General features: G+C 37.8%; 1 protein-coding gene across 3 annotated transcripts in view; it reads left to right on the top strand.

Annotated features, from left to right (window-relative positions):
- The first annotated feature begins 14,765 nt into the window (after positions 1–14,765).
- LOC124800765 (pre-mRNA-splicing factor Slu7) overlaps positions 14,766–18,174 on the top strand; it is a 68,038-nt gene continuing 64,629 nt past the window's right edge. Inside the window, exons 1-2 of one of the 3 annotated variants that reach the window (XM_047263021.1) lie at positions 14,766–14,903; positions 17,864–18,008. In XM_047263021.1, coding sequence (XP_047118977.1) covers positions 17,883–18,008 — 126 coding nt within the window. In that variant the 5' untranslated portion in view covers positions 14,766–14,903; positions 17,864–17,882. Of the gene's footprint in view, positions 14,904–14,976; positions 15,968–17,863; positions 18,009–18,174 lie in introns of those variants that run through there. The other 2 variants (XM_047263023.1, XM_047263022.1) reach the window with 2 other exon arrangements.

The raw sequence follows: 18,174 nt of genomic DNA, 5'->3' as shown, positions 1-18,174 counted from the left end.
AACAATATGGCCACGAGCCCTCGAGAGGCTCTGCAGGTGTTGTGCTGTTAGCAAAGGCATTTGCGCCGATCGTCTGCTACCATAGCCTGTTAATTGCAAATTTCGCCGCACTGTCCAAACGGAAACGTTTTTCGTACGTCCCACATTGATTTCTGTGGTTATTTCACAGAGTGTTGCTTGTCTGTTAGCACTGACAACTCTAAGCAAATGCCGCTGCTCTCGGCCGTTAAGTGAAAGTCGTCGGCCACTGCATTGCCCGTGGTGAGAGGAAATGCCTGAAATTTGTAATTCTCGTCACACTCTTGACACTGTGGATCTCAGAATACGGAATCCCCTAAAGATTACCGAAATGGAGTGTCCTATGTGTCTAGTTCCAACTACCTTTCCGCGTTCAGAGTCTATTAATTACCGCCGTGCGGCCATAATCACGTAGGAAACCTTTTCACATGAATCACCAGAGTACAAATGACAGCTCCGCCAGTGCACTGCCCTTTCATACCTTGTGCACGCGATATTACCGCCATCTGTATATGTGCATCTCGGTAACGCATGACTTTTGTCACCTTAGTGTAATGAGCGTCCAGTTGTTATTGGTTACAGACACAAGCAATCATTTGGCTTGTTGGTACTACCATTGCTATAGGTTTATTTATCGATTGTCAGTTTTGTTTTGAAGTCCAAGTTGTGAAGTTGTTCTTGAGCTTACATAACTGATTTTTCAACTATGATTATGATTGTGATTTGTTGGTCCATTACAACGTATCGTTAAGCGTGCCACATGTAGTTACAAATGCTTAGTATGACGATATGTTATTTGTGTACTGGTTTTATGATGGTATCGCTGCTACTGCCTGTAGAGGATACAGTAGATGATTTCTTAACCACAGACTTGTGTTTTCACTAAATCTGAACGGCAAATGAACAGAGAGTCGATGAAGTAGAAGACATTATTCGATTGATACAAGCAGTCCTTCAGTAAGTACATGCAGAATTTCTAAATATATGTATAGGTGGTCTGTGTACAAGAATATGACTGACAATATGTTTGCAGGGTGTCTGTTCTTATAATTTACGACGAATTCAATTTATTCAAGAAGGAAATGCAGATAAAGTACTGGCTAATTGCAAACTGTCACGTAATCCCATTAAATTTATTTACTGAAGAACCCACTTTGCCTTGTTACATTTCAATAAGAATTGTAACTCAGTTCATTAATCTGACGAAAACCCACATGCCTTTGTGGAGACACATCTTTAAGACTGCTTCTCTGTGAATATGTGGCGTGGTATGATAGACGATCAGTTGATTGGAGCTGTTGTGTTATTTCATCGTCTTACAGGCTCACCGTCCGCCTCTGTAGCGCAGCGGTAGTGTTACTGCCTACCACGCAAGGGGGCCCCGGTTCGATTCCCGGCAGGGGCCTGAGTGTAGTGTGTTCTTCATCATCATTTTCATCACCATTGACACGCAAGTCGCCAAAGTGGCGTCCATTAGAAATACGGCGGCCGAACCCTGAAGGGGATATCCTGGCCAATAAATGCAATACGATCATTTCATTTACAGGCTCCCCATCATTACTGGAAGACGTTTCTCTCGCTACTGGGATCGATATGTTCATGTTATCCCGGCATGATGGGGATCTTGCACATTCTAATTATCAAGTGATGTTAGCTAAGTCTAACATTCCCAAGTAACAGCACTGCTCTGGCCCACACTGGCTGCTACTGCCGAGCGTCCAGCACTACTGAATCACTGCTGGATTGCTATTTATTCTTCTTGTTTTACTATTCCTGTTAATACATATGGATAAAACGAATATCTAACTATAATAATTTGGGAGTACGTAATCGACTGGGTATTTAAAATTCCGATTTAAAAATAATTTTGTTCTTAATGGTAAACAAACCAATTCTGTTGTCACTGGGCGCCGCATGAAAGAAGAGGAGAGCAGTGACTGTGTGGGCTGACCCCAACTACACAATGCAAAAACGAAATTGCAAATATCTGCCGAAATATCAGAGGAAATATACCTGACAACTCTTAGGAGAGTCATCCAGTATATTGAGAAAGATAGTTTAACATGAAACAGAGGTGACTGTTTATGACTGTTGACTTATGATGTAACATAACAGACACTTTTGGTTATAACATAAAATTAGATTAAGTAATCTGTCCCTTTTCTTATTAGTCTTTTCACTTCATTTATTTTATCGGCTCTCATTGTGTGTTTCAGGTTTTTACAGACTGCTACAAGTGAAGTTACAGTCAAATTAATTTACATTTACATGTATATAAGTGCAGTGCACATGCATAGACCCATGAGGTCTTCATAATTATCTTGTAAATTTGAGGAGCATAAATTTTGGGGGTCACAAAGTACGGGAAATAGATGCTTTCATCTGAACATTATGGTCTTTAATTTGTCAGTATTTCAAGCTTTTACTTATAACTGTCTTATAGCACAAAAAGTGCTGCCACATGCCAAATAAATAAATATCATATAAAAGGAAATACATGTTTCTTTTTGGCTCAGGCTAACACAAATGATTAGAGGACGAATGTAGGGGTTTAGAAGCATGTGTCACTTGGGGAAAGATAGATACTGCCTACAGGAAAATTAAGGAGATCTTTGGAAAAAATAGGAGCAGCTGTATAAATATCAAAAGCTCATATGCAAAACCAGCCATAACGAAACAAAGGAAAGCAGAAAGGTGAAAGGAGCATGTAGGGGGTCTATACAAGGGAGATGTACTGGAAGGCAATATTATAAAAATGGAACAGGACATAATGGGAGACGAGAAGCGAGCTATAATCCTGTGAGAAAAATTTGACAGAGCACTGAAAGACTTAAGTCGAAACAAGGTCCCAGGAATAGACGACATTCCATCAGAGCTACTGTGAGCCTTGGAAGAGCCAGTTATTACAATACACCTCTATCTGGTATGTAAGATGTATGAGACAGGTGATATAACCTCAGAATTCACATATGTAATAATTCCATTTTCAAAGAAAGCAGATGCTAACAGGTGTGAATATTATCGAACTCTCAGTTTAATAAGTCATGCTTGCAAAATACTAAGACGAATTCCCTACGCAATAATGGAAAAACTGGTTGAAGCCAATCTCAATGAAGATCATTTTGTATTCCAGAGAACAGTAGGAAAACGAGTGGCAATACTGACTCTACAACTTCCCATAGAAGATAGGTTACAGAAAGGCAAACCTCGGTTTATAGCATTTGTAGACCTTGAAAAAGCTTGCGACTATGTTGATAGGAATACTCAGGATAAGATACAGGAAGCGAAAGGCTATTTAGAACTTGTAAAGAAACAATATGGCAGTTAAGAGAGTCGAGGGGTATGAAAGGGAAGCAGTGATTGAGAAGGGAATGAGACAGGGTTGTAGCATATCCCCAATGTTATTGAATCTGCATATTGAGCAAGCAGTAAAGGTAACAAAAGAAAGATTTGGATTAGGAATTCAAGTCCATGGAGAAGAAATAAAAAAATTTGAGGTCTGCCGATGTTGTAATTCTATCTCAGACAGCAAAGGGTTATGGAAGAGCAGTTGAATGGAATGGTCAGTGTCTCGAAAGAAGGATATAAGATGAACATCAACAAAAACAAAACAAGGGTAATGGAATTTAGCTGAATTAGATCAGGTGATGCTGAGGGAATTAGATTAGGTATCGAGACACTTAAAGTAGCAGATGAGTTTTGCTATTTGGGCAGCAAAATAAATGATAACGGCCGTAGCAGAGAGGATATAAAATGTAGACCAGCAAAGGCAAGAAAAGTGTTACTGAAGAAGAGAAATTTGTTAATATGGAATATAGCTTCAAATGTCAGGAAGTGTTTTCTGGAAGTTCAAATGGTTCAAATGGCTCTGAGCACTATGGGACTTAACATCTGAGGTCATCAGCCCCCTAGAACTTAGAACTACTTAAACCTAACTAACCTAAGGACATCACACACATCCATGCCTGAGGCAGGATTCGAACCTGCGACCGTAGCGGTCGCGCGGTTCCAGACTGCAGCGCCTAGAACCGCTCGGCCACACGGGAGGCTTTCTGGAAGTATTTGTATGGAGTGTAGCCATGTATGGAAATGAAACGTGGACAATAAACAGTTTAGACAAGAAGAGAATAGAAGTTTTTGAGATGTGGTGCTGCAGAAGAATGCTGAAGATTAAGTGGGTAGATCATGTAAGTAATGAGAAGGTACTGAATAGAACTGAGGACCAAAGAAAGTTGTGGCACAACCTGATTGAAGAAGGGATTGGTTGGTAGGACACTTTCTGACACATCAAGGAATCACCTGTTAGTGTTGGGGGTAAGTGTGGGGAGGAAAATTGTAGAGGGAGATCAAGAGATGAATGTAGTTAGCAGATCCAGAAGGATATACAGTGATCAGCCAGAACGTCATGACCACATACTTAATAGCCAATTTGCCCACCTCTGGCACTGATAACAACAGTTACGCATCATGGCATCGAAACAATGAGGCCTTGGTAGGTCACTGGAGGATGTTGGCACCACATTTCCACATACAAGTCACCTAATTCCCGTCATTTCCGGGGAGGGGGACAATGAGTTCTGACGCCATATGCAATCAGATCCCAGATGTGTTCAATTGTGTTCAGATCTGGTGAGTTGGGAGTCAGCACGTCAATTGGAACTCGCCACTGTGTTCCTCGAACCACTCCATCACTCTCTTGACCTTGTGACATCGCGCATTATCTTTTTGAAAAATACCACTGTCATTGGGAAACATTACCGTCATGAAGGGTTGTACGTGCTCTGTAACCAGTGTATAATATTCCTTGGCCATCATGGTGTCTTGCACTACCACCAGGAAGTTTCCTAGCATGTGATGGAGCCGCTACTAGTATTTCCCTGCCCCACAGTACAAGTGTCGAGGAACTGTCCCTTGGAAGATGACGATTTCGCACCCTCCCATCAGTATAATGACGAAAGTATTGCCATTCATCAGGCCATGCTACGCTGTGTCACTGCACCAACACCAAGTGCCAATGGTCGCATGCTTATTTCAATTGTAGTTGCTGATGTCATGTTGTTAACATTGGCATGGCATGGGTCATCAGATGCGGAGGCCCATCATTAGGAGTATTCAGTGCTCTGTGTGTTCAGATGCACTTGTAGTCTGCCCAGTTTTAAAGTCTGATGTTAGTTCCACTACAGTTTGCCGCCAGTCTGCCCAGTCTACAATGTCCAACGTCTCCAATGAGAGGTGGACCCCTAGCCCCACGATGTCCAGACGTGATTTCAAATTGGTTTCACCATGTGCTGAAGATACTCATCACACACTCCTCAAACGCTGGACAAGTCGTGTAATTTCCGAAATACTCGTGCCAAGCCTCCCGGCCATCACAATCTGCCCTCAGTCAAATTCAGATAGATCGCACTTCTTCCCCATTCTACACAGACAACACAAGTGAACCATGTGTGTGTCTGACTATCAGTCATTATCTTTGATAAACTGATGATTTGGCATAGCTTTAATTGCATTCTTATTATCACAGTATCAGCAGTATGCAAGTAAGTCATTATGGTATGTGTGTCTAAGCAAAAAATATTGTTAACTAACTAAGCAATATTTACAGAATGTGAGGAAATTGTTTCCAACTATCAGTATGAACAGTTTTTGATATAAATGCAAGGGAAATGCAAAGAAAAGTATACATATCACACTACATACGTATAAAAAATACTTTTTGCCATCCATGGGCGAGAGTGCATGTTGTCAGAAATTGAATGACTGGTCTATTAAACTTCCCTCTTTGTTGGGCCAGTTGTACAAACTAAGGACAACCAACAGCCAACCTGTAGTTTCAACATAATATGGGAACTGCGCTGTACATCTAGTTGCAGTTAAAATTCTTGATAAAATTTCTGATAATTCAGGGGTGAGTAAATCAGTTCATAACTACTGCATAATTTGTATTTGAAGAGTAACAATAAATACTGGATTCTCGCTGAAGCTGGGAATTGCTACAAAATACAAAGATTTAATTCTCTTATTTCAAGGCCGATTTGCACTGGATGTCAATGGTGCGATATAGAATACTGGGCGACTTCACAGTCAAAAGACAGAATGTTCACACTAGATGGAGCATCACGATGTCACTTTGCTAAACCCAATACTAAATGATGAAAGTGAGATTATGAGATCGCATCCATGTTACAAAAAGTTAGAAAATAGTATCAGAATTAAGGAACTATGAAAAAATTTATTAATGGCCTTTTGAAATAATAGATCCAGCAATCAGTGAATGTGTATAGTGTCACATCATATGTGTTCATTTACAGATATGTACCTGTGTTGCTAGAAATAAAAAGTAATTCTGTATGATTCAGTTCCCTGCAGTTGTTTTATATTGTGTGTAAGACTTACCAACACAACTGATTACCTCAGCTTAACCTTGTCAACTTGCCACTGCAGCCACTATACTCCGATTTCTTCCCAGTGTCATGAAGAGGAGACCACACCATCAAGATCTTGCAAAATGGTAAAACCACAAAGGTCTCCACTGAGTGGGTCAAGCCTGCATAGGTCATAACAGCAATGTCACAAGACACCATGCCAGAGCTGCAAGCCTTAGCATGTCCAGAGTCACATATGCAGACATCACCTATGGTTACCATTTCCCTTCATCAGTCAGCAACTACACAGTCACTGCATCCAGTAGCTGCACCGACTCCCTGGCTGGTTCTTCGCACAAGAGATGGGCAGCAAATAACATTTAGATTTACTTACATCTCAGATGCTCTGCACTAAAAGGCAGTTGAAGGAAGGGGGCTGTGTGGGAATATTCTATCCATCAACTGACTAGTGTGTGTTTCCTCTGACGCAAGGGGTTCCTTAGAGTTACACTCAGTGTAGAGTTATATGTGTTCATTTACATATGTGTATTTGTGTTGCTAAAAATAAAAATTAATTCTGTATGTTTCAACATTCTTTGTACAGTATTTTATATGGGCCATAAGTCTTACCCACAGGCCAAAGCAAACTTTATAATGAATGTTTTTGATAAGGTTTGTGTGGTAAATTGCTGAGAAGTGAAACAATACAAAATGTGTGGTAAAAACATTTCAAAACTTCTGCATTTAATTGGTAGAGAAATTATATACCTATAAACACATCAAGCTTATTAATAAGGCAATGCATAGAGCTTTTCTTTTCAGATCCACATGAAAATTGTTTCATCACTTTATTTTATTATCCATGTGCAGTATAGGCTACTTCTCTGTCCAAGTACTGTAAAACTTAAAATCATATTTCACTTTCGGATATGTGGCCTTTCTTGTTGAAGAATACTCATGGAAAAATATTCTAGTCATCATGGAATACTCACGATATGTGCGAAAAATAAGTATACAGTTCGATAAAAACTAAGAAGACACAGAAGCAAGCATGAGGGCAGCAGCAATAGATGCCCCTCCACCTATATCAATGTAAAACTTTCTTCTATGTCTACATCTACATCTATACTTACAACTATGCTCTACAAACCACTGTGAAGAGCATGACAGAGGATAGATTGTATTGCTCGAACTATATTGCTTTTCTCCCATTTCATTCATATATTGAACACAGGAAGAGTGATTGTTCAAATGCCTCAATCCATGCTTTATTAATCTAATAATGTCCTCAGGATCCCAATGTGAGTGATATGTAGGGGGTTGTAGTATATTCCTAAAGTAATCATTTTATGTTGGTTCTCGAAACTTTCTAAGCAGGTTTCCTTGGACAATTTACATCTATCTTCTAGGGCCTACCAATCCAGTTCTTCTTCGTTATGTTGTGGGTCAAAAAAAGTGACTGTTCATGCTACCATTCTCTGTATACATTCCGTATCCCCTGTTAGTCCTATCTGGTAGGTGTCCCACACACTTCAGTAACATCCTATGATTGGTCTCATGAATGATTTATAAGCAGTCCCCTTTGTGGACTGGTTGTGTTTCCTCTGTGTTCTATCATTAAACCAAAGTCTACCACCTGCTTTACTCATGACTGAACATATCTGTGCAAAATGTTACATCCTGATATTTTTATGAATTGACTGATTCTAACTTTAACTCATTGATATTATAGTCGTAAGGCACTACTTTCCTCGTTTTGTAGAATGTATAATTTTAATCTGTTTTCACTATTTCTAAGTACCAAATAACACGAAAAACAAATATATTTTTTCTTCTTCAGTAGAGCTGACTTTCTTATTGTTACAAAAATGTTATTTAATGAAAGTTGCTTCATCAGTTTATGTTCTTATCCATAAACAGTGCAGAGCTTTCCTCTGCCCAGGTATTGTAAAAGCTATATCATTTTTCATTCTTGAACATCTAGCTTATCTTGTTGAACATTCCATGGGAAAAAATAACAAAGTCTTCATGACACATAAATTGACCAAGGTCCAAAAAATTATTATTAAAATATATCTGTGTGAAAAGGCAGCTAAAACATACTTCATAAGTATTGCATGTTACACAATTAAAGATTATTTAGAGGGTTCAGGGAAGTGGTTAATAATGAAGGGGGACAGCTACAACACACCATCACATTGCAATACATGCATACAATATAATCTTTTTTGTAGAAAATCATATGCCAAGATCTATAACATATGATAGTAGTGCGTTATCAATCTCCTGAGCTCAACATATGTGGAGGGATTGTGACACAATTTTTCAGACAGACTGAAGTGAGTATATGAAGATGTGCATGGGATGCATGACATGTTTACATTCCAGGGGTCAGTGTTCCAAACAGGCTGCAGGGAGTGCAAGGGGCAGTGGTGACGAGCATGTGTCTATAGAGTATGCAGTGATGTGATGCGAAATGGTTTTACATTTTGCAAACTGTGTATGATTGAAAGAGTCATCTATAAAGGGACTGGCCAAATGAGACACTGTAGCTGTTAAGACACTGATCTCATGTATGAGAGGATGAAATTTGCTCTTCTTGGCCATCCTGATTTAGGTTTTCCATGGTTTTCCTAAATCATTTCAGGCAAATGCTGGGATGGTCCCTTCAACAAGGTAACAGCTGACCAGCTGTCCTATCCTTTTAAAGATATACTTCTTTGTTAAATGTGGGAATCTATTTTGAGCTATCTAGTTTCATTGTATTATGATGACATTTCCTATAGCATTGTGAGTTGATTCTTGGATGAATAAATAGATAAATAAACATCTGCACTGTGTCAAGGAAACAAAATGAAAGCACGAAATCCGCTACCATATTGTGAGTGAACGCAGAATAGATTAACATCTGACTGATGTTACGTTCCGTTGATAGGCGTCTGAAACACATTGCAGACTGTACTGACATCTTGTTCCCTCACAACCTATTCTATTGAGTGTGAATCGACCTTCAAGACCCATCCAAATGCATCAATCTGTCTGTGCAGTTACCTGCACAAAAATACATGTTTGCAACAGATCACCACAACTGAGACGTGTTCACACCACTCACGTTCCAATCCACCACTCACATCATCTGTCAGTGCAGAAAAGAATTTTCAATGCCAAGAGACTATGTTTTTGTAACCTTCAAGTTTATTTCATTCAAAACTGAAGGAAACAGAAAAGAAATGCGAAAAACGGTAAGACAGATTAAAATAGTCTATAGTCTGGACGGTGGCTGCTTGAGTGAAATCAGTTTTTGCACATAAATTTACTTCATGGGTTGCAGGGGGAACCCAATGTAGTTATTTGAAAATGGATTTGGACATGTATAATTATCGTTTGACGCTCACAACTGCTAGTGTAATACAGAAAATACTTGTATGCAGATAGCAATACCTCCACACGAGCGGCTGACAGTGATGATAAGATTCCTGGCAACAAGAAGAAGCTACAAAGATCTAGAACTTTCTGTTGCAGTTTCGAAACAAGCACTGAGTGAAATCATACCCAACACATGCGAAGCTATTTACACTGTCCTGAAGGATGTCATGAAGGTAACTTAAGTACTATACCTCAATTATGACAAATTACAGATAATATATTTATGGTTCTAGATATGTTTGAAACACAGTATAGTCTTAGAAATTATATACATAGCCAATGAGCTATAGACAGTTTAGTTTGATTCAATATCAGGATTTTAAATTTCCTGCCTGATGTGTACCAGGGACAGACTTTTGCACCCATATATAAAACTCCTTTATCAATTATACACAGGGAGTCATTGTTTATCTGGAAAGTTTTACTTCTAGTGTTGTGGCAGTGAATTCTACCATTCAGCTCTAAATTACTCTTACTATGAACCACACATTAAGAAGTAAAACAAATGTAATTATCCTTATGTCCCTTGAGGCACAGTTTCAAGATCTTTGATTATATGTTATGTGTTATATTCTATATATGTTTATTTATTAGCTATTCAGCATATTTACCATTCAAATTGGCTTTGTTAAAATGCATTTTACATATTCATAAAAGTATAGTTGTTACTAATTTTTACATTATACATTATGCATGGAGATTTATATTAGTAATTTTTACATTTTACACACATCATCATTTTGCATATACACATAAATACATAAAATATTTACTACTCAGAAGATTTCAAAATAATCATTATATAGTTTACATTCAAGAATTAATTATACAGTGTTACACATTTATTTAATGATAGTCACATTATTTTGTTGTTTATATATTCCTTCCAAATTAATTCCAAGATTTAGAGAGAGTGAGGGTTTTGACTGATTTTGGCAGTTTATTATAGAACTTGTTGAGTAGTATGCTTTATTTTTAAACCATGTATTAATATCTCCTTAAATTGAGAGAGAGTGAGGGTTTTGGCTGATTGTGGTAGTTTATTATGTAACTTTAGACTTAGGTGTTTGTGGCTGTTGTGTGTCAGTGACAGCCTAGAATATGTTATATCAAGCGTGCAGTTGCTTTTAGCGCTGTGCAGACGTAAATTCATTCTCTGTGTAAATTGCTGTATGTTTTCTTTTACATATATTAAGCAGTTATAGATATAGAGACTTGGGAGGGTCTTTATGTTTAATAGCCTGAAGTGGTCCTTACAGGTTTCTCTTGGACCCAATCCTTGTATACACCTAATTGTTATTTTGCCATTTAAATACACAGTTTGTGCCTGTTGAATTATCCCATAACAGTATTCCATATTGTAACTGTGACTGAAAGAATGCATAGTAGCAAAGCATCAATAAACTTCTACTGACAATACTCTAGTCCATACAGCAGGAATATCACTCTTGCAAGTTTGCCTGTCAGATAGCTTGTATGGTCATGCCATGAGAGCCTTTGGTCTACTTTTAAACCCAATAGCTTGACACTGTGTTCTCTTCTTTCCGTACCTTCAGATCATAATACATTTCCTTCGTTTTTGTGTTGTTTATACATAACTCATTAGCAATACACCGCACCCTACATTTTTCAAAAAGTTTATTATTTTTGATTACCGCCTCTTGCATATTCTCATCTGTGGAGATTGTGGTCATATCATCAGCATATAAGACATTTTTGCAGGCTGTATAGTTTGAGAAGACATTAACATAGACAATAAAGAGGAAGAGTCCAAGAACAGACCCCGTGGAATTCCTCTCTTAATTTTCATTAGTTCTGAACTTTCATCGTTCACATAGACTAACTGTTGCCTGTTATTTAGGTATGATTTAATCGTCCACTTAACACAAGATTCTGGCTGTACTCTCTCTTTAAAAAACAGAGTCTACTTTCTTTTGCTTCACTGTCTGACAAGATTACGTCATAGGACAGTACAGATTGAAAGTATGTTAGCAGTCCCTGGCGCACATTTCAGTAAGCAGTGTGTGACCAATTCTTTTTTTTTTTACCATTTCCCTATTTGCTGTAGGCTGAACGACTTGTAATTTCTCTACTAAAAATTTTTAAGCATGAGCAATCTTATCAAATTTGCTGTATTCTCTGCTTTTTATTTGTTTTGTACATATATGACTTCTACATGTTATATTGGTCTTCAGTCTGAAGACTGGTTTGATGCAGCCCTCCATGCTACTCTTCATCTCTGAGTAACTACTACAACTACTTCTGAATCTGCTTACTGTGCAACAAATTTCTTTTGTCCCCAGTTCTATTCAGTATCTCATCATTAGTTATGTGATATACCCATCTAATCATCAACATCCTACTGTAGCACCACATTTCAAAAGCTTCTATTATCTTCTTGTCTAAATTTTTCACTGTCCATATTTCGTTTCCATATACACTTCATACAAACACTTTCAAATTAGATAGATTAGATATTTCAGAAAAGACTTCCTGACACTGAAATCTGCACTCAACAGCAACAATTTTTTCTTCGTCAGAAACACTTTTCCTGCCATTGCCAGTCTACATTTTATATCCTTTCTACTTCGACCATCATCAGTTAATTTGCTACCCAAATAGAAGCTTCTATTCTCTTCTTGTCTAAACTTTTCATTGCCCATATTTCATTTCCATATACGGCTACACATCATACAAACACTTCCAGAAAAGACTTCCTGACACTGAAATCTGCACTCGACAGTAACAAATTTTTCTTCTTCGGAAACAATTTAAGTGTCTCATTCCCTAAACTAATTCCCTCAGCATCACCTGATTTTATTCGACTACATTCCATTATCCCCATTTTGCTTTTGCTGATATTCATTTTGTATCCTCCTTTCAAGATACTATCCATTCCATTCACCTACTCCTCCATTACTCTGCTGTGTCAGTATACAGCCTGAATAATATCAGCGATAGGCTACAACCCTGTCTCACTCCCTTCTCAACCACTGTTTCCTTTTCATGCCCTTCGACTCACATAACTGCCATATTGCTTCTGTACAAGTTCTAAACAGCCTTTCGCTCTCTGTATTTTACCTTCAGAATGACACAGTCACAAGCTTTCTCAAGGTCTACAAATGCTATAAACCTAGGTTTGCCTTTCTATAACCTACCTTCTATAAGAAGTCATTGGCTCAGTATTCCCTCATGTGTTCTTACATTTCTCTGGAATCCAAACTAATCTTTCCTAGGTGGCATCTACCAGTTTTTCCATTGTTCTGTAAAGAATTTTGTAACCATGATTAATTAAATTGATAGTTCGTGAATTTCCACACCTGTCAGCAACTACTTCCTTTGGAATTGGAATTGTTATATACTTCTTGAAGTCTGAGGATATTTCGTCTGTCTCATACATCTTGCTCACTAGATGGAAAAGTTTTATCATGGCTTGCTCTCCTCAGGTTATCACTAGTTCTGACAGAATTTTGTTTACTACTGGGGACTTGTTTCGACTTCAGTCTTCCAATACTCTATCAAATTCTTCATGCAGTACCATATTTCCCATTTCATCTTAACGTATGTCCTCTCCCATTTCCCTCAACTACATCTCGTTTGTATAGACCTTCTATATACTCTTTCCACCTTCCAGCTTTCCCTTCTTTGCTTAGGACTGGTTTACCACCTGCGCTCTTGATATTCATACAAGTGGGTCTCTTTCCTCTAGAGGTTTCCTTAATTTTCCTGCATGCGGCATCTGTCTTTCCCCTAGTGATATATGCTTCTACATCCTTACATTTGTTCTCTAGTCGTTCCTGTCGGTCTCATTTTTCAGATCTCTGTATTCCCTTTCGCCTGCTTCGTTTACATTATTTTTATATTTTCTCTTTTCATCAATTAAATTCAATATTTCTTGTATTACTCAAGGGTTTTTACTACCCTCTTCTTTTTACCTACTTGATCTTCTGACTTCACTAAATCATCTCTTAAAGGTACCCATTCTTCTTCTACTTTATTACTTTCCCCTGTCGTGTCAATTGTTTCCTTACGCTCCCTCTGAAACTGTCTACAATCTCTGGTTTTTTCACTTTATCCAGGTCTCATCTCTTTAAATCCCTACCTTTTTCAGTTTCTTTAGTTTTAATCCACACTTCATAACCAATAAATTGTGGTCAGAGTCCACATCTGTCCTTGGAAATGTCTTACAATTTAAAAATCTGGTTCCGAAATCTCTGTTTTACCATTATAAATCAATCTGAAACTCTCTGATGTCTCCAGGTCTCTTTCACGTATGCAACCTTCTTTAATGATTCTTAAATCAAGTGTTTGCTATGATTAATTATGGTCTGTGCAAAATTCTTCACATGGGTTCCTCTTTGATTCCTTTCCCCCAGTCGATAAATTCAGCTACGAACTCTCTAGAGCAGTGACGTGTACCTGCCATTTTAAAATTCAATAGGCACACGCAGACGACAAACACTAGAGTAGACTGAACAAACAGCTGACTGAAACACGTTTCGAGCGCCAGAGTTGCGGCGATGTCTGCGCAGGTGTCATTTGTGACCCACAGATTTCAGAAATTTCGTTTGAGTCTCCAAGTACCAGGTTCGCGGGCATCTCATATCTGCGCAAATCTCCTCTTCACAGATAGCGATCTGTCCGTGCAGATGTTACATGCGCAGACTTATTGCGCAGATGGACTTTGCGTGTTGAGGCGGTTTTACATCCGCGGTTGAGGAACTTTTTGACTACGAAATTTTTTAAACAATGTGCTGAATTAATATATAATAATTTGGCATGTATTTATCTGATTGCTTCTTCCGTATCAATATTCTATGTTTAATTTTTCATTTCGCTCATATGACTGATAGATCTTGTTGTCGCCATCGATTTTATTTTCCTACGTTTCGAACATTCAGTGTCAAAGAGATCACAATGTACATATTTGTTTGTAGCTGCTTGTTTGTTCTAGCCCAGAGTGTAGTCTTCGCTTTTGAAATGCTTTTGTTTTCACGTAAAATATTAAAGAAAATGAAATTGTTTATGTCATTTGGCTTTAATTTGCCACTATGACGTAAATGTGGTATAATTTTTCTCAGAACTAACTATAAGGTAATTATCAGTAACCTTTATGACTGGGGGCGCCAATATGTTGTGTTGTCATAAACTTGTTATGGTGCTGGGAATGTCACTCTCAGTTGTGGTGGAGTGTTAATCGATGGTGGTACATAGTACATAGTGTGTGGTGTAATGCAACTAGAAGAACTGGATATTGCCGTGGAGAATGAGAGTGCAGCGATAGAGTTTGCTGTACAGCGAAAGTTATTACCAGGAAAGAAAACTCTCTGCCCAGCATGTAACATAGGAAATGTGGGGTGGTACAAGAAATCGAATGATGGTTTGAAGGTGCCATTTTCCTTACGATGTTCCAGACGAAGATGTCGTAAGAAGTGGTCAGTTACCAAAAACACTTGGTTTTTTGGTTCTCATCTAACATTGCGACAAAATTTTATGCTCATTTATTTCTGGATTCGTGGAGATAGCATTGGAGAAGCATCAGAAAATCTCAAATTGAGCAAGACCACGGTTATGGACTACTATCAGTTCTGTAGGGAAGTGTGTTTCGTTATTGTCAGTAATCGCACAAAACCTGTAGGAGGGCCAGACCACGTCGTTGTAATAAGTGAGTTTCAGGTAGATAGGGTTTTTCCAGCCCAAGTGAAGAGAGTTTGTTTTCTAGAAGGTTACGACAAGACAACAGAGGAATGCTTTTTGATTGAGCTTCATGATACGGATGAAGACATTGTAGTTCAACTGATTAAAAAGTTTGTTAGGGCAGGATCATCCGTGATAACCGATGCGTGGGAATCTTTCAACAGACTGAACAGCGAGCATTTTCAGAACTCATTTTCGGATCATCCGATAAAATTCTTCGAATCTATTAATCCCGATAGAGAAACGAACCAAAAACGATGCATGTTCCGGAAAACGAATCGCTTTGTTGAAACTGAAAGTCTGGAGATTAAAAGCCAAGACCTGTTATTGTTTCAATATTTGTACTTCCACCCTATTGAGTACCTGAGCACAGGAGAAAAATTCGACAGATTTTTAGAAGACATTGCCCTAGTTTACCCAGGTCCTTTCAAACAACCATTGACCGCTGTAATTTACTAGAGGTAAGATGTAAATTTGATTGCGCAGTATTCTAATTAAGAATATATTTCACCAAATTGTTGTTTGCTTCAAATGAACTGAAGAGGCCATTAATCTTTGTGCAATCATTTCACTAAAAGCATCATTAACTAATTTGATGTCTTCGACTACAGCAGAGTAGTGAATCGGTAATTAACTTATAATTGTGTTAAATAAATTACAAAGCTGCATTGTGACGACATTTTGTGTTAGAAACAATTAGAAAATTACCTAAAATTAATCATTGTGCAATGTTATCCGGTACTTCATATAGAATTTTAGCCAACTTTTTTTCATTCCTGGAGTGTATAATATCATCAAATTGGAGTTTTGAGCTCAGTTCCCGTGCTGGCAGAAGAATGATAATGAATTAGGAATGAGTCCACCTTTGCGATTACACAAATAATTGTTTTATCGCCAAAACCACAGTTGTAGCATCCTCAGTGTTTTATTATTGTTTTCTTTTTATTTCACACACACAGTGTCAGATAAAAGGAAAATAATAAAAAAAAGATGCACTGAGGATGCCTCAACTGTGGTGAAACATGTTTGGCTTGTAAAACAAAACAATAATTTGTGTACTTGCTAGAAGGTGGACCCATCCTTAATTCGTTACAGTGTGTAATATTATTTGTTTTTCCCCATTGAAGAAATAAGTGTACCATTTTGCCTCTCTCAAGTGGCAATCCTAGGTATGCACTTCTAAGCTTAGCTGGGAATGGAATTAGTTAAGGTATACCTGAGGGTTGGTTTTTTGTTTACCCTCTGCCTTCATAATTGTCGCAAAGCAGTAAGAGTTCACTGAAATCTATGTTGACACTTAAGAAGTGAGAGCTTGACATAGTCGTGACGGCGTAACACAGGCATCCATGTTACAGCAAAATGTTTGACAATATTATGAATTAATTTACTGGATGATGTCTAAAATTACAGAAATGAGCCATCTTCAGCATGTACAATGACATGCCATTTGTTTTGAATGTACACTTCAGTGTATCAATAGTATTTGAATAGTTGGCTGTAGGTTAATAAGTTGGCAGAAACTTTTATCCCACATCTTAATGGTACTGATCTATATTTTCCTTACTATCTAATCCATACTACCCATATGCTTCTGATATTACTGACACACACAGATTTTATATGTAGCATTTGGAGTGATAAATTCTTAACAACTGCACTTGAAATTCAATGCAGTATTACAGTGTTTGACTAGTGTGTGATATAGGACACCCCGCCCCCATGCAATAATATAAAGGTTGTAGTGAAAGACTGCACTGTAGCATAGCCCAAGATCCAAGTTGTGTTGAAATGTGATAATTTGGTAGTGAGTTGACGAAGCTAACAAATGTGAATGTCAAATAAATGATGTGGTAAGAGATTGACCTGTAACATAGCTTGATGTTTACATTTGCACCATATTTAACCCACTTTTTGTCGTAAAAATGGTTTGCAAGGTAAATTCAGAAGATGAAGATTAAATAATGAACAAGGCTTTGAGTAATTTGATGTATGTTATTTACTTATACATACACAACAAAAAATTCAAGAGGGGGTCAACTACCTTCTGAACTAACAATGACTTAGAGCTGTCCTAAAGATCCATCTGTCACCAGACAATATCATATTGTAACCTTCAAGAGGCACAGGGACGGAGAAAGGAAAGTTGCATCCTTTCATAGACAGCTGCAGTAGGAGTGTATGGATAGCAAACTCAAAGATCTTTTAGCTTGTTTATATATATACATTGAGATTTTTAAAAACTATAACAACACAGGTAATTGTGTCCTGCAACATGCCCCAGACATCTGAAACTGTAGCTTCAGAATGGTATCTATTGTTCCCCTGTCTATATTAATACATTTTCATTTAACTTCCAGATCTGTATAGTAAAACGGAATGGCAGCCACACAAAATGTGCCAGTTTCTGAAATAATTAGAAATAAAAGTTCAGGGGATGATGAACCTAAGAAGAAATCTCGTGAAGATTGGAGGAAAGCAAAAGAGCTTGAAGAAGCAAGAAAGGTAAGTTAACAGTAATAAGTTTGAGGAGAAAATGTTGATGAACAAGATTTGGTATTAAATATTTGACCCTGTTACTATTTAAAGTTAGTGTGTCAGCTAGTTGCTGACATTTTTATAAAAATAATGAAAAGATGTTTTTGTTATTTGCATATATTAATAAGTAGTT

Source organism: Schistocerca piceifrons, chromosome 1 (assembly GCF_021461385.2).
Source record: "Schistocerca piceifrons isolate TAMUIC-IGC-003096 chromosome 1, iqSchPice1.1, whole genome shotgun sequence".
NCBI classification, from domain to species: domain Eukaryota; kingdom Metazoa; phylum Arthropoda; class Insecta; order Orthoptera; family Acrididae; genus Schistocerca; species Schistocerca piceifrons.
This window is presented reverse-complemented; position numbering and strand designations above follow the sequence as displayed.